The sequence below is a fragment of the Ranitomeya imitator genome, chromosome 5 (genome assembly GCF_032444005.1).
Source record: "Ranitomeya imitator isolate aRanImi1 chromosome 5, aRanImi1.pri, whole genome shotgun sequence".
Taxonomy (NCBI): Eukaryota; Metazoa; Chordata; class Amphibia; order Anura; family Dendrobatidae; genus Ranitomeya; species Ranitomeya imitator.
In genome coordinates, this window is record NC_091286.1 from 585,573,968 (window position 1) to 585,601,335 (window position 27,368).

Here is a 27,368-nt window from a genome sequence, read left to right on the forward strand (position 1 = left end):
TGGCCTCGACTGAGTTCACTTGACATGGAGATAAAGTGCAGATGCTCTAGGACTAGGGGATAAATATGTACATCCCGGACAACTCCTTCAGGAGGTGAATCCTGCAAGTGTATTTATATCCATGTCAGAAATGGAATAGTACAACTATGGAATAATAATAATAAAAAAATCCAACAGTAAATAAATGTACGAGTGTACCGCAAAATAGATGTAGTGCGAGCGTTGTAGAAAACAAGTTATCCTTTATATACAAAGTGAACTGATGCATCAAAGTCAATGAAAGCATACATGAGGAGGCATTGTCTAGAGTTATAACTTATTTTTCACCCTTTTACAAAGGAACAATGCATCTTAAAGACGTCCAAACATACCATTACAAAATAAAAAAGGTCCTATATATTAAAAAAAAAAAAAGTAAAAATGGGAAGGCTTAAAATAAAATAAAAACGTCCAATATTTATAAAATACAAAATGTCCTCATGGCATTGAGTGTCCTTCGTAGAAACTATTCATAGTGTCTTGCAACAGAGACCAGATGGCGTTGTGTTCTTCTGTATAATGTTCAATCCGCCCAGGTCTACAAAACCAAGATCTAACAGCTATAAAATACTTGATATAAAAGTATTTTACAAAAAAAAAAAAAAAGTAAAAAATGAAGATTAACGTAGTATCCTAAGGCACTGTGCTGTGAGATCTCTGCAGTGCATGCAGTGTTCTTCTTCCGGAGGAGTAATTGCCCTCGCTCACACGTACGCTCCGAGGGCGGAGTGGAACTCAGTCAGACATTGTACCAGTTGCTGGAACTTGGGCCTTTCTTCAGGGTCCAAAGCCCAGCAGCATGCCATGACTGCAAACCTGGAGAACAGGAGGGTGGTAGAAGGTTATACATGGCCATGATGCAACATCAACAGCAAAAATGAAGCCTAACAGGTGTCATCTTCTCTGTATCTGTAGATACGAAGGATGGTCTCAAGATGGAGGAGGTACAACTTTATTAGGGGAGGTGCAGAAGGTGTTGTGATGGGGAGCCTAGGGCTGATAAGTGCACAGTGGGAAATGTCCATGTGAGTAGTGGAGTGTTCAGAGCAGGATGTCCTGCCTATTAGAGGGTGCCCGGCCAGGGGGCCGATCTGAATTTCCAAATAATCCGGTAACAGAACATGCTGTGCATGCAGCTCAATGACTAAACATAACGGGCCAGGACGGTCAACGCAAAAGATGTTCCTACATAATCCTCTATACAATGTTCATAATGGGGCACAAGTTAAGGGGTCTTTTAGAAAACCAAAGTATTTCAACATTCAGACATGTCAATAAATCATACAGAGAACTAAATGACACGGTCTGTAAAGCGCTGCGGAATATGTTAGCGCTATATAGGCATAAATCAAAGAATAACTTGGGTATGAAGGACATCAGAAAGCAGCATCAGAGCCATTCCCACCACCAAAGTCCTGTTTGTCTCCTCTACATACTGGCACGTCGTACAGAACTCATACTTACAGTTCGTCGGGGCAGTTGATCGGCTGAGCTATTCTATAGCCGTCTTTTAGGTAAGCAGCCATCTCGAATGGGTCAATATCAACATAAGGAGTCTGTCCCAACGTCATCAGTTCCCACAGTGTTACTCCAAATGCCCACTGCAAGAAAGCGCAATACACACGGTGCGTGAGAGCAATTCTGCATCCAGACAGCAACCAACCAGCTACTGCAAACATCAGATTATAACTTTTTTAATTGCATTTCTTCATGTAAGATTTTAAAATTTTACAAAAAAACCCAAACAACCGGATTTCCCCTTTGCTGCAGAGCAAAAGCCTCCATTTATGCCGGGTCCTTGTATGACAGAAGGGCTCGGCTATTACCACTACCTCTACAACCCCTATGGCTGCAGATCTGAAACTGCTCCAAATTATGAATCACTCAAAATTATGTGCTTTTTATTTTTTATAAATGTTGATTATTAGATTTTTGATTAAAGGAAATGTACTCTACATGTTTTGGGCAAGAGACATGTTTTGGGTCACCACTGACTGGCGTGGGGCGATCTACTGAAGCTTGCAGAACCTCCGCTGCACACAGATGTATCGAGCTGTAGGTGAAGCTCCACATCCATCCTCCACAGTCAGGAACAGAAGTATCTTAGTTCCTAGTCCAAGTACAGTAACAACCTGCCTGCAGAATGACATAATATAGCAGCCCCCGTAGTAGCGTCTGTGCCCCCTCCGCCACCTTCCAGCTTTGCCAGCTATTTGGTGGGGCAAGGGACAAAGGTAAAACATAAATCCCGATTGTTGGACAATGCAGAGAAGTCTGTAGGGACCAGCCATAGAAAGCGATGATAAATAATAATGACTCCTTGAACCAGGTCATTTTCTACTTTCTGCTGGGAACAAGACTCTCGAGTGTTTCTTCAATAGAAGGAAGTCTGATTTCACAAGTCTGAAATCACACAGATATTGTGGAATGTTCTGGGCACTCGGGACATTTCTGAAGTCTTGGCTGCTGATAAGATAAGTGAGTTTTCATATTTGATATAATGGGAATCAGATTAGTGACATAATAAAACAACACAACCATTTATATAAATGTGAAAATAGAAAACGTGCCATTGTAAAGGGTGCGGAGACGATGATGTAAGGTGCAGGTGACCCCAGACAGGGCACCTTCTGTACAGCCCTGGTAAGACGCCATGAGTGTGTAACACAAGAGATGATTTATTACAGGGCTGCTCTGTGTAGGTAGAGCATGAGCCCAGTAGCACCAGCAGCCCGGTGAGTAAACCAGCGCAATGCTTCCACCTGTCAGCCTTATCTGTGTAGCTGATAGAATAGGTTTCACTTTAGCAAATTATATCTACACTTACAGAAAATCTAAAGTGAAACAAGGAGGAGTAAGTGAGGCAGGGAATTATAACTGGGTGCGGACAGAAATCATGTGATAAAAATAAAAATCATCAATATAATTACCATTAAATACTATTCGTTTGCATATATTGGTGCAGAGGCAGCTGCCGAATTCTTATCTGCACACATTGCACTATTGTGAAACCAGCCGCTCTCTACAAAGTGGGGGAACACAGAATTTGCACCTTATCGGTCTACAATTAGATCCAGAAATATTTGGACAGTGACACACATTTTGGCATTTTAGTGGTTTTCAAAAACATATTCAAGATATAGTCATGTACCATCATGTACCATATTTTTCGCTTTGTAAGATGCACTTTTTCCCCAAAACTTTTATTGGGGAAATGGGGGTGCGTCTTACAATGCAGCTATACCTTATCTATGCTGCCGCTGCGGGTATCCGGCGCTTGCCGCCGTGCTTTGTCCCGTGCTGCGTAGGGAGCTCTGCCGTTCCATCCATGCTTTCCTGTGCATGTTCAGTGGATTCCTTCCGGGAAAATGGCCGCCGGGAGGTGGCGCATGCGCAGATGGAGATCTCGGCACTGAAATTTCACGGAGATTTCAGTGCAGAGATCCCCATCTGTCCATGTGCCGCCTCCCGGCGGCCATTTTCCCGGAAGGAATCCACTGAACATGCACAGGAAAGCATGGATGGAAAGGAAGAGCCCCACACGCCACATGGGACAGATTGCAGCGGCATGCACCGGGGGACAGAGCGCGGCAGCAGCAATCAGCAGCACCAGCAATCAGCAGCACCAGGGACAGAGCGCAGCTGTTGCATCGGACACCCGCAGCGCCGCACATCTAGACTCCACCTCATCCCAGCATGTGTCCTGCAGCAACGTTCCACTCCTGCCTCCTTTAACAGCAACCCCGCTTCACTGCAGCTACCACCCCCGGGATAAGAAACATGGATTATAAGAAGCATCATTATTTTATTTAAAAAAAAAGTTTTTTTTCCTATTTTCTCCTCAAAATATGGGGTGCGTCTTATAATCCGGAGCGTGTTATAAAGCGAAAAATATGGTAGTTATGGGCTTAAAGTGAAGACTTAGTTTTAATTTTAGGATATTCACATCCTAAATTACAGCTCTGTAGCCACCTCTTTCAAGGAACCAAAAGTAATTGGACAATGATCAAAAGCTCTTTAATGGGCTGCATGGGCTATTCAATCGTCAATCCATGATCAATTAAGCAGGTTAAAGGTCTAAAGCGGATTCCAGGTGTGGCATTTGCATTTGGAAGCTGATGCTGTGAACCTACAACATGCGGTCAAAGTAGAACTCAATGGAAGAAACTGACCATCATTAGGTTAAAAAAAAAAAAATCTATCAGAGCTCGAGAACTTAAAAAGGCCTGGACGTCCACCGACGACAACAGTGGTGGATGATCGCAGAATCCTTACCATGGTAAAGAAAAACCCCTTCACATCATCTACCTAAGTGAAGAACACTCTCCAGGAAGAAGGTGTTTCGGTATCTAAAGAGGAGAATTCATGAGAGCAAATATAGAGGGTTCACCACAAGATGCAAACCATTAATCAGTCTTAAAAATAGAAAGCATATATTAGACTTTGCCAAAAAACATCTAAAGAAGCTGCCCAGTTCTGTAAAAGCATTCTCTGAACAGATTTAACTAAGATTAACCTGTTCCAGAATGATGGGAAGAAGAAAGTATGGAGAAGGCGTGGAATGACTCATGATCCAAAGCATCCCACATCCTGCAACACATGGTGGGGGCAATGTGATGGTGCGTGCACGCATGGCTCCTAATGCCACTGGGTCACAAGTGTTTATTGATGATGTGACTGAAGACAGAAGCCGCTGGATGAATTCTGAAGTGTACAGGGTGAAACTGCTCAGATTCAACCAAATGCACCAAGGTTGACTAGATGATGCTTCACAGTACAGATGGACAATGACTGTTGTGAATTCTGTGGCTGAATTCACTCCTGTGGTCACAAGTGGTACTGCAGCTTCTGAGCTTCCTCCCTCAGGTGTTCTGGTGAGCTCGTTAACTGCTTCATTACTTAACTCCGCCTGATGCTGCTATCCTTGCTCCTTGTCAATGTTTCAGTGTTGGATCTGAGCTTCTCCTGATTGTTCCTGTGACCTGCTGCTCTGTATAGCTAAGTGCCTTTTGCTTTTTTGTTGCTTTTTTTCTGTCCAGCTTGTCTTTTGTTTTGCTGGAAGCTCTGAGACGCAAAGGGTGTACCGCCGTGCCGTTAGTTCGGCACGGTGGGTTTTTTTTTGCCCCCTTTGCGTGGTTTTGCTTTAGGGTTTTTTGTAGACTGCAAAGTTCGCTTTACTGTACTCGCTCTGTCCTAGAATATCGGGCCCCACTTTGCTGAATCTATTTCATCCCTACGTTTTGTCTTTTCATCTTACTCACAGTCATTATATGTGGGGGGCTGCCTTTTCCTTTGGGGAATTTCTCTGGGGCAAGTCAGGCCTATTTTTCTATCTTCAGGCTAGCTAGTTTCTTAGGCTGTGCCGAGTTGCCTAGGTAGTTGTTAGGCGCAATCCACAGCCGCTTTTAGTTGTGTTTAGGATAGGATCAGGTGTGCAGTCTACAGAGTTTCCACGTCTCAGAGCTCGTTCTTGTATTTTTGGGTATTTGTCAGATCACTGTGTGCGCTCTGATCGCTAAGCACACTGTGTTTCTGGATTGCCTTCATAACACCTGTCATTAGCAAACATAACAGTACAAGGAGCCAAACTAATGATTCTCAATAGAGGGAAAGAAAAAGTTCTGACATCATTTTTTTTTTTTTTTTTTTCTGCTCTGTGTTCACTTTTTTTTTTTTCCCCCTAGACATTTGGGTGATTCTGGACACAGGTGTGGACATGGATATTCAGGGTCTGTGCTCTTCAATGGATAATCTCGTTATAAATGTACAAAAAATTCAAGATACTATTGATCAGAAATCTATGTTAGAACCAAGAATTCCTATTCCTGATTTGTTTTTTGGAGATAGAACTAAGTTTCTAAGTTTCAAAAATAATTGTAAGCTATTTCTGGCCTTGAAACCTCATTCTTCTGGTAATCCTATTCAACAGGTTTTGATTATTATTTCTTTTTTGCGCGGCGACCCTCAAGACTGGGCATTTTCTCTTGCGCCAGGAGACCCTGCATTGAGTAGTGTCGATGCGTTTTTCCTGGCGCTCGGATTGCTGTACGATGAGCCTAATTCAGTGGATCAGGCTGAGAAAAATTTGCTGGCTTTGTGCCAGGGTCAGGATGATATAGAAGTATATTGTCAGAAATTTAGGAAATGGTCAGTACTCACTCAGTGGAATGAATCTGCGCTGGCAGCTTTGTTCAGAAAGGGTCTCTCTGAGGCTCTTAAGGATGTCATGGTGGGATTTCCTATGCCTGCTGGTTTGAATGAGTCTTTGTCTTTGGCCATTCAGATCGGTCGACGCTTGCGCGAGCGTAAATCTGTGCACCATTTGGCGGTACTGCCTGAGGTTAAACCTGAGCCTATGCAGTGTGATAGGACTATGACTAGAGTTGAACGGCAGGAATACAGACGTCTGAATGGTCTGTGTTTCTACTGTGGTGATTCCACTCATGCTATTTCTGATTGTCCTAAGCGCACTAAGCGGTCCGCTAGGTCTGCCGTCATTGGTACTGTACAGTCCAAATTCCTTCTGTCCATTACCTTGATATGCTCTTTGTCGTCGTTTTCTGTCATGGCGTTTGTGGATTCGGGCGCTGCCCTGAATCTGATGGATTTGGATTATGCTAAACGTTGTGGGTTTTTCTTGGAGCCTTTGCGGTGTCCTATTCCATTGAGAGGAATTGATGCTACACCTTTGGCCAAGAATAAACCTCAATACTGGGCCCAGCTGACCATGTGCATGGCTCCTGCACATCAGGAAGTTATTCGCTTTCTGGTGTTGCATAATCTGCATGATGTGGTCGTGTTGGGGTTGCCATGGCTACAAACCCATAATCCAGTATTGGATTGGAATTCCATGTCGGTATCCAGCTGGGGTTGTCAGGGGGTACATGGTGATGTTCCATTTTTGTCGATTTCGTCATCCACCCCTTCTGAGGTCCCAGAGTTCTTGTCTGATTATCAGGATGTATTTGAAGAGCCCAAGTCCGATGCTCTACCTCCGCATAGGGATTGTGATTGTGCTATCAATTTGATTCCTGGTAGTAAATTCCCTAAAGGTCGATTATTTAATTTATCCGTGCCCGAACACGCCGCTATGCGCAGTTATGTGAAGGAATCCCTGGAGAAGGGACATATTCGCCCATCGTCATCACCACTGGGAGCAGGGTTCTTCTTTGTAGCCAAGAAGGATGGTTCACTGAGACCGTGTATTGATTACCGCCTTCTTAATAAGATCACTGTTAAATTTCAGTATCCCTTGCCATTGTTATCTGACTTGTTTGCTCGGATTAAGGGGGCTAGTTGGTTCACTAAGATAGATCTTCGTGGTGCGTATAATCTGGTGAGAATCAGGCAAGGAGATGAATGGAAAACTGCATTCAATACGCCCGAGGGTCATTTTGAGTATCTAGTGATGCCGTTCGGACTTGCCAATGCTCCATCTGTGTTTCAGTCTTTTATGCATGACATCTTCCGTGAGTATCTGGATAAATTCCTGATTGTTTACTTGGATGACATTTTGATCTTCTCAGATGATTGGGAGTCTCATGTGAAGCAGGTCAGAATGGTTTTTCAGGTCCTGCGTGCTAACTCTTTGTTTGTGAAGGGATCAAAGTGTCTCTTCGGTGTGCAGAAAGTTTCATTTTTGGGGTTCATCTTTACCCCTTCTACTATCGAGATGGATCCAGTTAAGGTCCAAGCCATCCAGGATTGGATTCAGCCGACATCTCTGAAAAGTCTGCAAAAGTTCCTGGGCTTTGCTAATTTTTATCGTCGCTTCATCTGTAATTTTTCTAGCATTGCCAAACCATTGACCGATTTGACCAAGAAGGGTACTGATTTGGTTAATTGGTCTTCTGCTGCTGTGGAAGCTTTTCAGGAGTTGAAGCGTCGTTTTTGTTCTGCCCCTGTGTTGTGTCAGCCAGATGTTTCTCTTCCGTTCCAGGTCGAGGTTGATGCTTCTGAGATTGGAGCAGGGGCGGTTTTGTCACAGAGAGGTTCTGATTGCTCAGTGATGAAACCATGTGCTTTCTTTTCCAGGAAGTTTTCGCCCGCTGAGCGTAATTATGATGTGGGCAATCGAGAGTTGCTGGCCATGAAGTGGGCATTCGAGGAGTGGCGTCATTGGCTTGAAGGAGCTAAGCATCGCGTGGTGGTATTGACTGATCATAAGAACTTGACTTATCTCGAGTCTGCCAAGCGCTTGAATCCTAGACAGGCCCGTTGGTCGTTATTTTTTGCCCGCTTCGACTTTGTGATTTCGTACCTTCCGGGCTCTAAAAATGTGAAGGCGGATGCTCTGTCTAAGAGTTTTGTGCCCGACTCTCCGGGTTTATCTGAGCCAGCGGGTATCCTCAAGGAAGGAGTCATTGTGTCTGCCATCTCCCCTGATTTGCGGCGGGTGCTGCAAAAATTTCAGGCGAATAAACCTGATCGTTGTCCAGCAGAGAAACTGTTCGTCCCTGATAGGTGGACTAATAAACTTATCTCTGAACTTCATTGTTCGGTGTTGGCTGGTCATCCTGGAATCTTTGGTACCAGAGAGTTAGTGGCTAGATCCTTCTGGTGGCCATCTCTGTCACGGGATGTACGTACTTTTGTGCAGTCCTGTGGGATTTGTGCTAGGGCTAAGCCCTGCTGTTCTCGTGCCAGTGGGTTGCTTTTGCCCTTGCCGGTCCCAAAGAGGCCTTGGACACATATTTCGATGGATTTCATTTCTGACCTTCCCGTTTCTCAAAAGATGTCAGTCATTTGGGTGGTCTGTGATCGCTTTTCTAAAATGGTCCATCTGGTGCCCTTGGCTAAATTGCCTTCCTCCTCTGATTTGGTACCTTTGTTCTTTCAGCAAGTGGTTCGGTTGCATGGCATTCCTGAGAATATTGTTTCTGACAGAGGTTCCCAGTTTGTTTCAAGGTTTTGGCGAGCCTTTTGTGGTAGGATGGGCATTGACCTATCCTTTTCCTCGGCTTTCCATCCTCAGACTAATGGCCAGACCGAACGAACCAATCAGACCTTGGAAACATATCTGAGATGTTTTGTTTCTGCAGACCAGGATGATTGGGTGTCCTTTTTGCCGTTGGCTGAGTTCGCCCTTAATAATCGGGCCAGCTCGGCTACCTTGCTTTCTCCATTTTTTTGCAATTCTGGGTTCCATCCTCGTTTCTCTTCAGGACAGGTTGAGTCTTCGGACTGTCCTGGTGTGGATTCTGTGGTGGATAGGTTGCAGCAGATCTGGACTCAGGTAGTGGACAATTTGATCTTGTCCCAGGAGAAAGCTCAACTTTTCGCTAATCGCAGACGCCGTGTGGGTCCCCGACTTCGTGTTGGGGATCTGGTTTGGTTATCTTCTCGTCATATTCCTATGAAGGTTTCCTCTCCTAAATTTAAACCTCGTTTTATTGGTCCGTATAGGATTTCTGAGGTTCTCAATCCTGTGTCTTTTCGTTTGACCCTCCCAGACTCCTTTTCCATACATAATGTATTCCATAGGTCGTTGTTGCGGAGATACGTGGCACCTATAAAATCTCCGGGTCCGGATGGCATACACCCACGAGTACTAAGAGAACTAAGTAATGTAATAGATAAACCATTATTTCTTATTTTTAGTGACTCTATAGCGACAGGGTCTGTTCCGCAGGACTGGCGCATAGCAAATGTGGTGCCAATATTCAAAAAGGGCTCTAAAAGTGAACCTGGAAATTATAGGCCAGTAAGTCTAACCTCTATTGTTGGTAAAATATTTGAAGGGTTTCTGAGGGATGTTATTTTGGATTATCTCAATGAGAATAACTGTTTAACTCCATATCAGCATGGGTTTATGAGAAATCGCTCCTGTCAAACCAATCTAATCAGTTTTTATGAAGAGGTAAGCTATAGACTGGACCACGGTGAGTCATTGGACGTGGTATATCTCGATTTTTCCAAAGCGTTTGATACCGTGCCGCACAAGAGGTTGGTACACAAAATGAGAATGCTTGGTCTGGGGGAAAATGTGTGTAAATGGGTTAGTAACTGGCTTAGTGATAGAAAGCAGAGGGTGGTTATAAATGGTATAGTCTCTAACTGGGTCGCTGTGACCAGTGGGGTACCGCAGGGGTCAGTATTGGGACCTGTTCTCTTCAACATATTCATTAATGATCTGGTAGAAGGTTTACACAGTAAAATATCGATATTTGCAGATGATACAAAACTATGTAAAGCAGTTAATACAAGAGAAGATAGTATTCTGCTACAGATGGATCTGGATAAGTTGGAAACTTGGGCTGAAAGGTGGCAGATGAGGTTTAACAATGATAAATGTAAGGTTATACACATGGGAAGAGGGAATCAATATCACCATTACACACTGAACGGGAAACCACTGGGTAAATCTGACAGGGAGAAGGACTTGGGGATCCTAGTTAATGATAAACTTACCTGGAGCAGCCAGTGCCAGGCAGCAGCTGCCAAGGCAAACAGGATCATGGGGTGCATTAAAAGAGGTCTGGATACACATGATGAGAGCATTATACTGCCTCTGTACAAATCCCTAGTTAGACCGCACATGGAGTACTGTGTCCAGTTTTGGGCACCGGTGCTCAGGAAGGATATAATGGAACTAGAGAGAGTACAAAGGAGGGCAACAAAATGAATAAAGGGGATGGGAGAACTACAATACCCAGATAGATTAGCGAAATTAGGATTATTTAGTCTAGAAAAAAGACGACTGAGGGGCGATCTAATAACCATGTATAAGTATATAAGGGGACAATACAAATATCTCGCTGAGGATCTGTTTATACCAAGGAAGGTGACGGGCACAAGGGGGCATTCTTTGCGTCTGGAGGAGAGAAGGTTTTTCCACCAACATAGAAGAGGATTCTTTACTGTTAGGGCAGTGAGAATCGGGAATTGCTTGCCTGAGGAGGTGGTGATGGCGAACTCAGTCGAGGGGTTCAAGAGAGGCCTGGATGTCTTCCTGGAGCAGAACAATATTGTATCATACAATTATTAGGTTCTGTAGAAGGACGTAGATCTGGGTATTTATTATGATGGAATATAGGCTGAACTGGATGGACAAATGTCTTTTTTCGGCCTTACTAACTATGTTACTATGTTATGGTTCCAACTGTTGAGCCTCCTGCCCCGGTTTTGGTGGAGGGGGAATTGGAGTATATTGTGGAGAAGATTTTGGATTCTCGTGTTTCTAGACGGAAACTCCAGTATCTGGTTAAATGGAAGGGTTATGCTCAGGAAGATAATTCCTGGGTTTTTGCCTCTGATGTTCATGCTTCCGATCTTGTTCGTGCCTTTCATGCGGCTCATCCTGGTCGGCCTGGGGGCTCTGGTGAGGGTTCGGTGACCCCTCCTCAAGGGGGGGGTACTGTTGTGAATTCTGTGGCTGAATTCACTCCTGTGGTCACAAGTGGTACTGCAGCTTCTGAGCTTCCTCCCTCAGGTGTTCTGGTGAGCTCGTTAACTGCTTCATTACTTAACTCCGCCTGATGCTGCTATCCTTGCTCCTTGTCAATGTTTCAGTGTTGGATCTGAGCTTCTCCTGATTGTTCCTGTGACCTGCTGCTCTGTATAGCTAAGTGCTTTTTGCTTTTTTGTTGCTTTTTTTCTGTCCAGCTTGTCTTTTGTTTTGCTGGAAGCTCTGAGACGCAAAGGGTGTACCGCCGTGCCGTTAGTTCGGCACGGTGGGTTTTTTTTTGCCCCCTTTGCGTGGTTTTGCTTTAGGGTTTTTTGTAGACTGCAAAGTTCGCATTACTGTCCTCGCTCTGTCCTAGAATATCGGGCCCCACTTTGCTGAATCTATTTCATCCCTACGTTTTGTCTTTTCATCTTACTCACAGTCATTATATGTGGGGGGCTGCCTTTTCCTTTGGGGAATTTCTCTGGGGCAAGTCAGGCCTATTTTTCTATCTTCAGGCTAGCTAGTTTCTTAGGCTGTGCCGAGTTGCCTAGGTAGTTGTTAGGCGCAATCCACAGCCGCTTTTAGTTGTGTTTAGGATAGGATCAGGTGTGCAGTCTACAGAGTTTCCACGTCTCAGAGCTCGTTCTTGTATTTTTGGGTATTTGTCAGATCACTGTGTGCGCTCTGATCGCTAAGCACACTGTGTTTCTGGATTGCCTTCATAACACCTGTCATTAGCAAACATAACAAATGACCCAAAACAAACCGTGAAAGCAACTCAGGAGATTAAGGAAAAGAAGTGGAATATTCTGCAATGGCTGAATCAATCACGAGATCTCAGCCCCACTGAGCAGCATTTCACATGCTTAAGACAAAACTTACCAATGCAGAAAGACCCACAAACAAGCAACAACTGAAGGCAGCTACAGTAAAGGCCGGCGAAGCATCACAAGGAAGGAGACACAGCGTTTGGTGACGTTTGTGGCTTCCAGACTGCAGGCAGTCATTGCCTGCAAAGAATTCTCTACTAAGTATTAAAAATTAACATTTCATTTATGGTAAAATTAAATTGTCCAATTATTTTGAGCCCCGGAAATGAGGATTCTTTTTAGAAAAATGGTTGCAATTCCTAAACGTTTCACAGGATTTTTTTATCCAACCACTTTGATTAAACCAGTAAGTCTACACATTAATTGCATCTCAGCTGTTTCATTTTAAATAAAAATTAGTGGCCTAAAGAGCTGAAATCACAAAGATTCGGTCACTGACCAAATACTTCTGGACCTACGTGTATTTCCATCTCAAGCATTCGCAGCACATCTATATCCAGGTTTAGGACCAGCATCTATCTCTGGATAGAGCCCGGATACACCACGGTCATGGAGGAGCTAGATTGCAAATGGTCTGTAAATTTATGTACAATCAGCAAAAAAACAAAAAGTTTTTTTTTTCCCTGTGGTCAAAAAATAAAAAATCATCTGCAATTCTTTAAAACCTTTGATCAGTATTTACCGCGCATGTGCTAAAAGAGACTAAGCTGCGCAGTACAAACTAAAAAAGGAGGCCAGAGAAGAAATCAGATTTTCCATTTCCCATCGATCTGCTAAGACTGCCTCTTCTGCTTCTTCCTGTACCACCCGCTCGCCCTTCTCCACACTGCTTTTGGCTCCGAGCCTCTGCCAGTCAGACACCACATTGCAGTTCCAGCAAGTTGGGGGAGAACAAGAGGGAGGAACGTAGGGAGTAGACAAAGTGGAGGTAAATAGTCTCTGCCAGAAGAGACAAGCGCAAACGAGGGCAGTGAAAGAGGGTTCACAGCAGAACGCAAAGACTAAGGGTACCGTCACACTGAGCGACGCTGCAGCGATACCGACAACGATCCGGATCGCTGCAGCGTCGCTGTTTGGTCGCTGGAGAGCTGTCAAACAGACAGCTCTCCAGCGACCAACGATGCCGGTAACCAGGGTAAACATCGGGTTACTAAGCGCAGGGCCGCGCTTAGTAACCCGATGTTTACCCTGGTTACCATCCTAAAAGTAAAAAAAACAAACGCTTCATACTTACCTTCCGCTGTCTGTCCCTCAGCGCTCTGCTTCTCTGCCCTGTGTAAGCACAGCGGCCGGAAAGCAGAGCGGTGACGTCACCGCTGTGCTTTCCGGCCGCTGGGCTTACAGTGAGTGCAGGAAAGCACAGCGCCGAGGGACAGACAGCGGAAGGTAAGTATGAAGTGTTTGTTTTTTTTTACTTTTAGGATGGTAACCAGGGTAAACATCGGGTTACTAAGCGCGGCCCTGCGCTTAGTAACCCGATGTTTACCCTGGTTACCAGTGAAGACATCGCTGGATCGGTGTCACACACGCCGATTGAGCGGTGTCAGCGGGAGATCCAGCGACGAAATAAAGTGCTGGACTTTCCTCAGCGACCAACGATCTCCCAGCAGGGGCCTGATTGTTGGTCGCTGTCACACAGAACGATTTCCTTAACGATATCGTTGCTACGTCACAAAAAGCAACGATATCGTTAACGATATCGTTCAGTGTGACGGTACCTTTAGACCTGACTTATCTCTTGCCTTGGAAATGCCCCTGAGAAACAGAACAATAGTAAAACTGAAGAAATGTCCATGTTGGCTCTGCGCTCACACATCCCGACTACACCCAAGGAAGACTTAGGGAATGGGGTGGTCTCGTGGGTCCGAATCACTTCTCCTGTACTGTATATGGGGTGTAATTCTCAGTATCTGCTCTTATTCTGTAAGTCTTTATTAGGGATGTGGTCTTTCTAAAGGGGCATGAGGAACATTATTAAAAATCAATGAGTTTTTGACCAGTTGTCCAGAAAACAACAACTTGACAAGCAGGTTGGTAACCCTGGTGGGGAGGTGACAGCACATGCCCATCTCTCCTAACATTGAAGAGCACACTTCCTAGTTACATTTAGGAAGCCTTATACAAATCATTAGAGAGCTCCTCACTATTCAGTACAGTGCACAGCAGGACCCCATTATCCAGCTAGACACAGTGGGATCAGCAGCCATCACAGAATTGCCAATATTCTCCCAACTTGGGCGACATGGTCACAGAGCACGTGCCAGCTCTCCTGACAGGTCTGTTCCAGTAAATCCCTCTGCATCAAAGTTTCTTACTTTGGGTCATGCTGTTCCTCTGCTTCGCAACTTAGAACAATATGAAGACAATGACAACTAAGCGTGACTATTTCACGTATCAGTAGTGTGGCCATGTACAGCGGGGCACTGCTGAATCCGTGCTGCCATTCCTCTTATTAATAGGGGTAAGTAACAAGAAGGAAGTAAAGGCAGTGAACGTCCTGAGCCCAATGGAAAACGATCGCCCAAGTGCTGATCTCGTGCCTGAGCACTAAATGACACCAGTATCTCTCCTCCTGTCTGTAATCCCCTCTCCTCGTACTTCTGTGCCCACCTTTGCCCTCTGCGGTGAATGAAACATCTAAGCGTAGAAGTCTTTGTTCTAATCCCAAACAAGTGTCCGACTAACATCAAATAAACACTTCTAAAGAGTGTGGAAAGAATGACCAGAGTAGGATGCTATCCCTGATAGATGGGCGTGCAGCTCCTCTACATACACAGCCATTACCAGATTATCCCATTCTACGTCCGTGGTGGGAAGCGAGCATTAGCTGCCACGCACCGCCACACGCCTCTACGGATTTAAGTCTAATAGGTTTCTTTTTATTAAAAACACTGCAGTCATTAAAGGGTGTAGCTTTATGATAATTGTCCCAGTGGTCATAAAATCAGTGTAAGACAACATACACCCGTAGCCTCCATTGGGCGATACTGTGCAGGGCGAGGGACATCATCAGCGTCGTTCATTCAGGGTGATGGACAGGTCTGGTCACCCGGCCCTCCAGCAGAGGCCATATTCAACCGCAGATAGGAAAGAAAGAAGAACACTAGATGTGCACACTGTCATCACCTTATTGGCATCTCTCTGGAATTTTAGAGATGTTACTAAAGGGGTCGTCCACTACTCAAACAGTCCCATGTCAAGCCATACGTTTCCCCCCAGTCGCGGTGTTCCAGACATTGTTGGGTCATGCGGCAGCTCTCACTTCCTCCGGATGTATTATCTATCTGAAGGATTGGAGAGTAAAGCCAGCGCTGATCGGGTGCAGGGCGCGAGTGACAAAGTCATATAAGCCCATGGAGAGCCAGTGCCAGCACCAGAGGGGAGTATAAGGTGGTGTTTTTATAAAGGGGTAACTGTGATTGAGAAGGGCTTGTCTGAGTAGTGGACAACTAGACCAAACCCAAAAGGCAATGATTATGTGTCAATATAAGAAGAGCAGAGACGAGAATGTAATACCTGAAAATCTATCACCTGTGACTGGTGTTATGGACTTCCTTACTCAGATGCCTCGATCCATCGGCATGTGTAACTGGCAGGACTGGTCTAGTGGTATAATGCTACATTCTGCAGCGTTGTGCGGTCAGACATTTTATAGGAGGATGGTACACACATATGCAGCAATGCTAATGGCAGACCACAGCCCCGGCCCCCAGCTTTACAACCAGTTGGAGCTAGTCACCATTTTGAGCCCTATGATTTTTCTGACACACGTTCTGAAAAAAAAAAAAAAAAAAAAAAGCCGAAAACTGTGATATCATCCAATCCTTAGGAGTCTGGCTATTTGACCCGGTTACGGCCACGCTAAGAAGCCTCATTCCTGCCTGGCCCCTCCAGGATTATACTTAGCCCGAGTCTGCCAATAACCATGCACCTCACATAATACATGGATCTCACCAACAGAATACTCTGATCAGTCACTTTCCGCTCATATCCATAGGTTCTGACAATCTATATAGTAACAGAAAGCTCAAAAGAGAAAACCTACACACTGATGGTGTAGGATATACAGAGCAGGATCAACTTTTGGCCCCGTGCCCCAAAGATTAATTACATGAGTAACAACTAAAGAGCGGCAGCTCCACGTTACAACGGTTGAGAACTTATATACGGGAGGCTGATGTATATCTACATAGTGTGAAAGAGAGAAAGTCAGAAAGACTGGGAAAGGGTTATTTCCAAGATGAGAGTTTCCACCTATCCACAGGACTGGCGATAATGCTGAGAGAGAGAGTCAGACAGGGGGAGTCCGAGAGACTGGACATTTCCACCTATCCACAGGACTGACGATAACGCTGAGAGAGAGAGAGTCAGACAGAGGGAGTCCGAGAGACTGGACGTTTCCACCTATCCACAGGACTGGCGATAATGCTGAGAGAGAGGGTCAGACAGGGGGAGTCCGAGAGACTGGACATTTCCACCTATCCACAGCACTGGCGATAACGCTGAGAGAGAGAGAGTCAGACAGGGGGAGTCCAAGAGACTGGACGTTTCCACCTATCCACAGGACTGGGGATAATGCTGAGAGAGTCAGACAAGGGGAGTCCGAGAGACTGGACGTTTCCACCTATCCACAGGACTGACGATAACGCTGAGAGAGAGAGAGAGAGAGTCAGACAGGGGGAGTCCGAGAGACTGGACGTTTTCCCCTATCCACAGCACTGGCGGTCACGCTGAGAGAGAGTCAGACAAGGGGAGTCCGAGAGACTGGACGTTTCCACCTATCCACAGGACTGACGATAACGCTGAGAGAGAGAGTCAGACAGGGGGAGTCCGAGAGACTGGACGTTTTCACCTATCCACAGGACTGGCGATAACGCTGAGAGAGAGAGAGAGAGAGAGAGAGAGAGAGAGAGTCAGACGGGGAGTCCGAGAGACTGGACGTTTTCACCTATCCACAGGACTGACGATAACGCTGAGAGAGAGTCAGACAGGGGGAGTCCAAGAGACTGGACGTTTCCACCTATCCACAGGACTGGGGATAATGCTGAGAGAGTCAGACAAGGGGAGTCCGAGAGACTGGACGTTTCCACCTATCCACAGGACTGACGATAACGCTGAGAGAGAGAGAGAGAGAGAGAGAGAGTCAGACAGGGGGAGTCCGAGAGACTGGACGTTTTCCCCTATCCACAGCACTGGCGGTCACGCTGAGAGAGAGTCAGACAAGGGGAGTCCGAGAGACTGGACGTTTCCACCTATCCACAGGACTGACGATAACGCTGAGAGAGAGAGTCAGACAGGGGGAGTCCGAGAGACTGGACGTTTTCACCTATCCACAGGACTGGCGATAACGCTGAGAGAGAGAGAGAGAGAGAGAGAGAGAGAGAGAGAGAGTCAGACGGGGAGTCCGAGAGACTGGACGTTTTCACCTATCCACAGGACTGACGATAATGCTGAGAGAGAGTCAGACAAGGGGAGTCGAGAGACTGGACGTTTCCACCTATCCACAGGACTGGCGATAACGCTGAGAGAGAGTCAGACAAGGGGATTTGAGAGACTGGACGTTTCCACCTATCCACAGGACTGGCGATAATGCTGAGAGTCAGACAAGGGGAGTCCGAGAGACTGGACGTTTCCACCTATCCACAGGACTGGCGATAATGCTGAGAGAGTCAGACAGGGGGAGTCCGAGAGACTGGACGCTTTCACCTATCCACAGGACTGACGATAATGCTGAGAGAGAGAGAGAGAGTCAGACAGGGAGAGTCCGAGAGACTGGACGTTTTCCCCTATCCACAGCACTGGCGGTCACGCTGAGAGAGAGTCAGACAAGGGGAGTCCGAGAGACTGGACGTTTCCACCTATCCACAGGACTGACGATAACGCTGAGAGAGAGAGAGAGTCAGACAGGGGGAGTCCGAGAGACTGGACGTTTTCACCTATCCACAGGACTGACAACGCTGAGAGAGAGTCAGACAGACAGGGGGAGTCCGAGAGACTGGACGTTTTCCCCTATCCACAGGACTGGCGGTCACTCTGAGAGAGAGTCAGACAGGGGGGGTCCGAGAGACTGGACGTTTTCCCCTATCCACAGGACTGGCGGTCACGCTGAGAGAGAGTCAGACGGGGAGTCCGAGAGACTGGACGTTTTCCCCTATCCACAGCACTGGCGATAACGCTGAGAGAGAGTCAGACAAGGGGAGTCCGAGAGACTGGACGTTTTCCCCTATCCACAGGACTGGCGATAACGCTGAGAGAGAGAGAGAGTCAGACAAGGAGTCCGAGAGACTGGACGTTTTCCTTTATCCACAGGACTGGCGATAACGCTGAGAGAGATAGAGTCAGACAGAGGGAGTCCGAGAGACTGGACGTTTTCCCCTATCCACAGGACTGGCGATAACGCTGATCGGTCAGGATCTGATCATTGGGACACAGAACAAGACTCTGAAATTCCCAGTTGGAATCAAGCAGGGGAGGAGCAGAATTTCCAATTTTGGGAATCACCCTTTGAGCAATATGGATTATAGACAAAAACTATGTATTGAATAATGCGCCTTTATTGAATATACAGTATCATATCACTGAAAACGACTTGAAAGGCTCACCGTTTGAGTAGCTGAAAGGGGTGAATGAAGACAGCAGCTTTTTAACTCACATCTGGAGCGCTGCCATTTTTTAACGTAATTATTTGGAGGATAAACTGCTGCTTTCATTAGCAGACATGTGCTGAATTATAAGCAATGAATGAAACAGTAAAAGGTTTTTCCCAAAATCAAAAGCTATTTCCTACATGATAGAGAAAACCTTTCTGATTGCTGGGGATCACACTGTTGGGGTCCTTTGTGATCCCAAGTTTGGGGCTGTGGAACCCGAGAATCAGACTCTGTCTCCCTGTCGTGTATGGAGCTTGGTGCAGGCGCTCGGTCTCTTCTGCATTCATTGTCATTTGGAGAAGAGAAAGAATGGCGTGGAGGCTTGACATGCACACCTACCCTCCCATACAACATGGGGCTGCTCTTGGGATTCAACAACCCCTCTATATCACCTGGGGTGCAAGCGGCCTTCCCAGCAATCAGCTAGTTGTTCCCTATCCGGCAAGTAGGTGATAACTTGTGAATTTGGGAATAGTTGTTTAATACATACACTAAAATATTGTAAATACATACATTATAAAAAAATAAGTTCCCACAATATAAGTTTATGACAATGGAAAAAAATTCCTTCCTTCCCGCCACCACTGCATTGTTGCAGCACTAGCCCTGGCTCAATCACCCTCACAATTAAATCCTAAACAATAAGCACCATTAGAGCATGCCTACACTGGGTGGATATGCTGCAGATTCTCTGTCCGGGGTTGTGGGTGGAAATATTGCAAAGTATGGGGCTTGATTTCTATCTGCAGCATGTCAATTCATGCTATGGATTCTCATGATCGATTTTACTCCTTCCAAAGCGTAGGCTGAAACCTGTGACAATTCGCTAGTGGCGCAAACATTTTGCCCCATGTGAACATACGCCGTTCCATACCCTCCGAGGAAGGAAACCAGTAAGAACTTACCACATCGCCAGCACTGGAAAACTCTTTGTTCACCAGACTCTCGAGAGACATCCAGCGTACCGGTCGGTTCTCATTGTCACCCAGACAATGGTAATCCATAGGGAAAAGGTCTCGTGATAGAGCGTTATCTGTGATCTTTACCTGCAGAGACTCGTCAATCCTGGAGAAACCGAAAACTAGTATGAATATAAAGGTCAGTGATAATGTATAAATGGCAAATGGTTGATAAAGTGAAAGTTTATTCCATTGTGATTTTTTGGGGACATCAGCTTCAGTTTCCATTGGATTGATAGGCAGAACAGTCTACTATGGCAGTCTACACATTAATAGCAGAAGACACACAGTGAGCGAGGCCAGCTCTGAGATCCAAACTACTTACACACAATTTCTAGCAGCAAGGTCTTTGTGGATAACTTCCCGCCTGGCCAAGTAACTCATCCCGCAGGCTATCTGAATCGCCATGTGTACAAGATCTTGCTGGGAGATAGCCTAGAGGAGGAAAAAAAAATATTGTAAAAAAACAGGACATCATAGTGTCAAACATACCAAGATCTATTGCTAAGAGGACAACTAGTCAACAACTTATTCTGCCCGGTCTCCACGTCGATAAGCCGGACTGGTGGCTGAAAAGTCAAAGAACAAAACCAAGAAGCCTCTATAGCTGAAATTCCTGAAAATATATGAATTTATCATAAGCAAACCCTGATTATTAATGTCTTCTAAAGCAAGGCCTCATACCCTGGTCCTTTATAATGTGATGTGATCACCGGGTGCCTCCGTTCTTACATGGAATAGAAATGGGGCAGAGTGCAGGATTTTCATAGCTCTTATGGAAAAGAACAGTGAATTGGGACCATAAAGCCGAGAACATTGGAGGGAAGTTTGTTCATTTTAGTTTTAAACTGAAGTATGTATAAAAGTTGTTCTAAGAACACAGCAAAAATACAACAAAGATGTAAATCCTATAGATCCACAGTAAATGTACAAGACTCGGTTCTCTGCGAGTTGTGGCGAGGAATCTCCTGTATGCCATGCACATCAAACATTCGACAACCAATACAACAACTTGTCCACACTAGCTAGCGTGTTTTCACAGACATGAAGGTGAGGGGATGACCGACATGTTATTTTAGAGTATTTTAGAGTTTTTGTTTTTTTACATTTACAACGGTAACCAGGGTAAACATCGGGTTACTAAGCGCGGCCCTGCGCTTAGTAACCCGATATTTACCCTGGTTACCAGTGAAGACATCGCTGGATCGGTGTCACACACGCCGATTCAGCGATGTCAGCGGGAGATCCAGCGACGAAATAAAGTTCTGGACTTTCCCCTGCGACCAACCATCTCCCAGCAGGGGCCTGATCGTTGGTCGCTGTCACACAACGATTTCATTAACGATATCGTTGCTACGTCACAAAAAGCAACGATATCGTTGTGTGACGGTACCTTAACCCCTTCCCGACCTTTGACGCCACGTAGGCGTCATGAAAGTCGGTGCCAATCCGACCCATGACGCCTATGCGGCGTCATGGAAAGATCGCGTCCCTGCAGACCGGGTGAAAGGGTTAACTCCCATTTCACCCGATCTGCAGGGACAGGGGGAGTGGTAGTTTAGCCCAGGGGGGGTGGCTTCACCCCCTCGTGGCTACGATCGCTCTGATTGGCTGTTGAAAGTGAAACTGCCAATCAGAGCGATTTGTAATATTTCACCCATTATAACGGGTGAAATATTACAATCCAGCCATGGCCGATGCTGAAATATCATCGGCCATGGCTGGAAATACTAGTGTGCCCCCACCCCACCCCACCGATCGCCCCCCCACCCCCCCGATCTGGCCGGTACACTGCTCCGGCTCCCCTCCATCCAGTGCTCCGCTCCCCCCCGTGCTCGTGTCCGCTCCCCCCGTGCTCCAATCACCCCCCCGTGCTCCAATCACCCCCCCTGCACTCCGATCCACCCCCCCCCCGTGCTCCGTTCCACCCCCCCGTGCTCCGTTCCAGCCCCCCCGTGCTCCGTTCCACGCCCCCCGCGCTCCGTTCCACCCCTCCCGCGCTCCGATTCCCCCCCCCCCCGTGCTCCGATCCCCCCCCCGTGGTCCCCCCCCACCCTATCATACTTACCGATCCAGCCGTGGTCCCGTCCGTCTTCTCCCGGGCGCCGCCATCTTCCAAAATGGCGGGCGCATGCGCAGTGCGCCCGCCGAATCTGCCGGCCGGCAGATTCGTTCCAAAGTGCATTTTGATCACTGAGATATAATCTATCTCAGTGATCAAAATAAAAAAAATAATAAATGACCCCCCCCCCCTTTGTCACCCCCATAGGTAGGGACAATAAAAAAATAAAGAAATTTTTTTTATTCCACTAATGTTAGAATAGGGTTAGGGGTAGGGTTAGGGTTAGGGGTAGGGTTAGGGTTAGGGCTAGGGTTAGGGAGGGTTAGGGCTAGGGTTAGGGCTAGGGTTAGGGTTAGGGTTAGGGCTAGGGTTAGGGCTAGGGTTAGGGTTAGGAATGTGCACACGTATTCTGGTCCTCTGCGGATTTTTCCGCTGCGGATTTGATAAATCCGCAGTGCTAAACCGCTGCGGATTTATGGCGGATTTACCGCGTTTTTTTCTGCGCATTTCACTGCGGTTTTACAATTGCGATTTTCTATTGGAGCAGTTGTAAAACCGCTGCGGAATCCGCACAAAGAAGTGACATGCTGCGGAATGTAAACCGCTGCGTTTCCGTGCAGTTTTTCCGCAGCATGTGTACAGCGATTTTTGTTTCCCATAGGTTTACATTGAACTGTACACTCATGGGAAACTGCTGCGGATCCGCAGCGTTTTCCGCAGCGTGTGCACATACCTTTAGAATTAGGCTATGTGCACACGGTGCTGATTTGGCTGCGGATTCGCAGCAGTGTTCCATCAGGTTTACAGTACCATGTAAACATATGAAAAACCAAATCCGCTGTGCCCATGGTGCGGAAAATACCGCGCGGGAACGCTGCGTTGTATTTTCCGCAGCATGTCAATTCTTTGTGCGGATTCCGCAGCGTTTTACACCTGTTCCTCAATAGGAATCCGCAGGTGAAATCCGCACAAAAAACACTGGAAATCCGCGGAAAATCCGCAGGTAAAACACAGTGCCTTTTACCCGCAGATTTTTCAAAAATGGTGCGGAAATATTTCACACGAATCCGCAACGTGGGCACATAGCCTTAGGGTTAGGGTTGGAATTAGGGTTGTGGTTAGGGTTAGGGGTGTGTTGGGGTTAGTGTTGTGGTTAGGGGTGTGTTGGGGTTAGGGTTGTGATTAGGATTATGGCTACAGTTGGGATTAGGGTTAGGGGTGTGTTGGGGTTAGTGTTGGAGTTAGAATTGAGGGGTTACCACTGTTTAGGCACATCAGGGGTCTCCAAACGCAACATGGCGCCACCATTGATTCCAGCCAATCTCGTATTCAAAAAGTCAAATGGTGCTCCCTCACTTCCGAGCCCTGACGTGTGCCCAAACAGTGGTTTACCCCCACATATGGGGTACCAGCATACTCAGGACAAACTGCACAACAATTACTGGGGTCCAATTTCTCCTGTTACCCTTGTGAATCTAAAAAAATGCTTGCTAAAACATAATTTTTGAGGAAAGAAAAATGATTTTTTATTTTCACGGCTCTGCGTTGTAAACGTCTGTGAAGCACTTGGGGGTTCAAAGTGCTCACCACTATCTAGATAAGTTCCTTGGGGGGTCTAGTTTCTAAAATGGGGTCACTTGTGGGGGGTTTCTACTGTTTAGGCACACCAGGGGCTCTGCAAACGCAACGTGACACCCGCAGACCATTCCATCAAAGTCTGCATTTCAAAAGTCACTACTTCCCTTCTGAGCCCCGACGTGTGCCCAAACAGTGGTTTACCCCCACATATGGGGTATCAGCGTACTCAGGAGAAACTGGACAACAACTTTTGGGGTCCAATTTCTCCTGTAACCCTTGGGAAAATAAAAAATTCTGGGCTAAATAATTATTTTTGAGGAAAGAAAACGTATTTATTATTTTCACGGCTCTGCATTATAAACTTCTATGAAGCGCTTGGGGGTTCAAAGTGCTCACCACACATCTAGATAAGTTCCTTTCAGGGTCTAGTTTCCAAAATGGGGTCACTTGTGGGGGGTTTCTACTGTTTAGGCACATCAGGGGCTCTGCAAACGCAACGTGACGCCCGCAGAGCATTCCATCAAAGTCTGCATTTCAAAACGTCACTACTTCAATTCCAAGCCCCGGCATGTGCCCAAACAGTAGTTTACCCCCACATATGGGGTATCACCGTACTCAGGAGAAACTGGACAACAAATATTGGGGTCAAATTTCTCCTGTTACCCTTGGGAAAATTAAAAAATTCTGGGCTAAATAATTGTTTTTGAGGAAAGAAAACGTATTTATTATTTTCACGGCTCTGCATTATAAACTTCTATGAAGCACTTGGGGGTTCAAAGTGCTCACCACACATCTAGATAAGTTCCTTTGGGGGTCTAGTTTCCAAAATGGGGTCACTTGTGGGGGGTTTCTACTGTTAAGCCACATCAGGGGCTCTGCAAACGCAACGTGACGCCCAGAGCATTCCATCAAAGTCTGCATTTCAAAACGTCACTACTTCACTTCCGAGCCCCGGCATGTGCCCAAACAGTGATTTACCCCCACATATGGGGTATCAGCGTACTCAGGAGAAACTGGACAACAACTTTTGGGGTCAAATTTCTCCTGTTACCCTTGGGAAAATAAAAAATTGCAGGCTAAAAGATCATTTTTGAGAAAATAATTTTTTTTTTTATTTTCATGGCTCTGCGTTATAAACTTCTGTGAAGCACTTGGGGGTTCAAAGTCCTCACCACACATCTAGATTAGTTCCTTTGGGGGTCTAGTTTCTAAAATGGTGTCATTTCTGGGGGATCTCCAATGTTTAGGCACACAGGGGCTCTCCAAACGTGACATGGTGTCCGCTAATGATTGGAGCTAATTTTCCATTTAAAAAGCCAAATGGTGTGCCATCCCTTCCGAGCCCTGCCGTGCGCCCAAACAGTGGTTTACCCCCACATATGGGGTATCAGCGTACTCAGGACAAACTGGACAACAATATTTGGGGTCCAATTTCTCCTATTATCCTTGGCAAAATAGGAAATTCCAGGCTAAAAAATCATTTTTGAGGAAAGAAAAATTATTTTTTATTTTCATGGCTCTGCGTTATAAACTTCTGTGAAGCACCTGGGGGTTTAAAGTGCTCAATATGCATCTAGATAAGTTCCTTGGGGGGTCTAGTTTCCAAAATGGGGTCACTTGTGCGGGAGCTCCAATGTTTAGGCACACAGGGGCTCTCCAAACGCGACATGGTGTCCGCTAACAATTGGAGCTAATTTTCCATTCAAAAAGTCAAATGGCGCGCCTTCTCTTCCGAGCCCTGCCGAGTGCCCAAACAGTGGTTTACCCCCACATATGAGGTATCGGCGTACTCGGGAGAAATTGCCCAACAAATTTTATGATCCATTTTATCCTACTGCCCATGTGAAAATGAAAAAATTGAGGCGAAAAGAATTTTTTTGTGAAAAAAAAATTACTTTTTCATTTTTACAGATCAATTTGTGAAGCACCTGAGGGTTTAAAGTGCTCACTAGGCATCTAAATTAGTTCCTTGGGGGGTCTAGTTTCCAAAATGGGGTCACTTGTGGGGGAGCGCCAATGTTTAGGCACACAGGAGCTATCCAAACGCGACATGGTGTCCGCTAACGATGGAAATAATTTTTCATTCAAAAAGTCAAATGGCGCGCCTTCCCTTCCGAGCCTTACCATGTGCCCAAACAGTGGTTTACCTCCACATGTGAGGTATTGGTGTACTCAGGAGAAATTGCCCAACACATTTTAGGATCCATTTTATCCTGTTGCCCATGTGAAAATGAAAAAATTGAGGCTAAAAGAATTTTTTTGTGAAAAAAAAGTACTTTTTCATTTTTACGGATCAATTTGTGAAGCACCTGGGGGTTCAAAGTGCTCACTATGCATCTAGATAAGTTCCTTGGGGCGTCTAGTTTCCAAAATGGGGTCACTTGTGGGGGAGCTCCAATTTTTAGGCACACGGGGGCTCTCCAAACGTGACATGGTGTCCGCTAAAGAGTGGAGCCAATTTTTGATTCAAAAAGTCAAATGGCGCTCCTTCCCTTCCAAGCCCTGCCGTGCGCCAAAACAGTGGTTTACCCCCACATATGAGGTATCAGCGTACTCAGGACAAATTGGACAACAACTTTCGTGGTTCAGTTTCTCCTTTTACCATTGGGAAAATAAAAAAATTGTTGCTAAAATATAACTTTTGTGACTAAAAAGTTAAATGTTCATTTTTTCCTTCCATGTTGCTTCTGCTGCTGTGAAGCACCTAAAGGGTTAATAAACTTCTTGAATGTGGTTTTGAGTACCTTGAGGGGTGCAGTTTTTAGAATGGTGTCACTTTTGGGTATTTTCAGCCATATAGACCCCTCAAACTGACTTCAAATGTGAGGTGGTCCCTAAAAAAAATGGTTTTGTAAATTTCGTTGTAAAAATGACAAATCGCTGGTCGAATTTTAACCCTTATAACTTCCTAACAAAAAAAAATTTTGTTTCCAAAATTGTGCTGATGTAAAGTAAACATGTGGGAAATGTTATTTATTAACTATTTTGTGTCACATATCTCTCTGGTTTAACAGAATAAAAATTAAAAATGTGAAAATTGCGAAATTTTCAAAATTTTCGCCAAATTTCCGTGTTTATCACAAATAAATGCTGAATTTATTGACCTAAATTTACCACTAACATGAAGCCCAATATGTCACGAAAAAACAATCTCAGAACCGCTAGGATCCGTTGAAGCGTTCCTGAGTTATTACCTCATAAAGGGACACTGGTCAGAATTGCAAAAAACGGCAAGGTCTTTAAGGTCAAAATAGGCTGGGTCTTGAAGGGGTTAACAGGTAAGCAGCTGGCTACACCTGAGGTGAGAAATGTACAAAACACTCCGAAGAGAGAGAAAACACAGATGTGTGAACGTTTCCATTCTCCGAAGAACATGGAGTAAAGTGGCCTGAGAAAGAAATGTCAAAGGGCCAATTGTTCTCCAGCTCGACAGGACCGCTGCTGATATCACCTCCACACCTAATGGTGGAACGACAATGGCAGCAGTCAGGGACAGTTTCTTTCATCATTTCAGAATTGGAGTGAGGACCGCAAGATCGTCTTGTGCTTGTACGGGATTTTTCTTAAACATGTTGTTAAAAGGTGTTAAGCCTGTATGCTCGCAATATACTGGAAGGACATCCACTCTTGTTAAAGAGGACCTTCCATTTATTTCACTTTGACTAGTGGCAGCGGAACAGAATTAAAAGTTTTTATGGGGGCGTGTACTTTTGCCCCCTGTATGACATTGACCAATCATAAGAAGGCAACAACTTAGAAGTGCATAAGGAACTAAAGATATATTACACAGCAGAGGTGTCGAAATATTAACTCCATGTAATACTTCCGCACTTCTGCAATTCAAGTTGCTGCCTGCCCAGA

The 27,368-nt window shown here is 45.7% G+C and overlaps 1 protein-coding gene across 2 annotated transcripts in view; it reads right to left on the reverse strand.

The window, feature by feature from the left end:
* Nucleotides 1-222: 222 nt before the first annotated feature.
* Nucleotides 223-27,368, reverse strand: part of RYK (receptor like tyrosine kinase) — a 158,423-nt gene continuing 131,277 nt past the window's right edge. For both annotated transcript variants that reach the window (XM_069727924.1, XM_069727925.1), the window contains exons 13-16: nt 20,193-20,302; nt 19,814-19,973; nt 1,504-1,640; nt 223-855 (exon numbers count right to left, since the gene is read on the reverse strand). In XM_069727924.1, the coding sequence (XP_069584025.1) occupies nt 744-855; nt 1,504-1,640; nt 19,814-19,973; nt 20,193-20,302 (519 nt within the window). In that variant the 3' untranslated portion in view covers nt 223-743. The remainder of the gene's footprint in view (nt 856-1,503; nt 1,641-19,813; nt 19,974-20,192; nt 20,303-27,368) is intronic.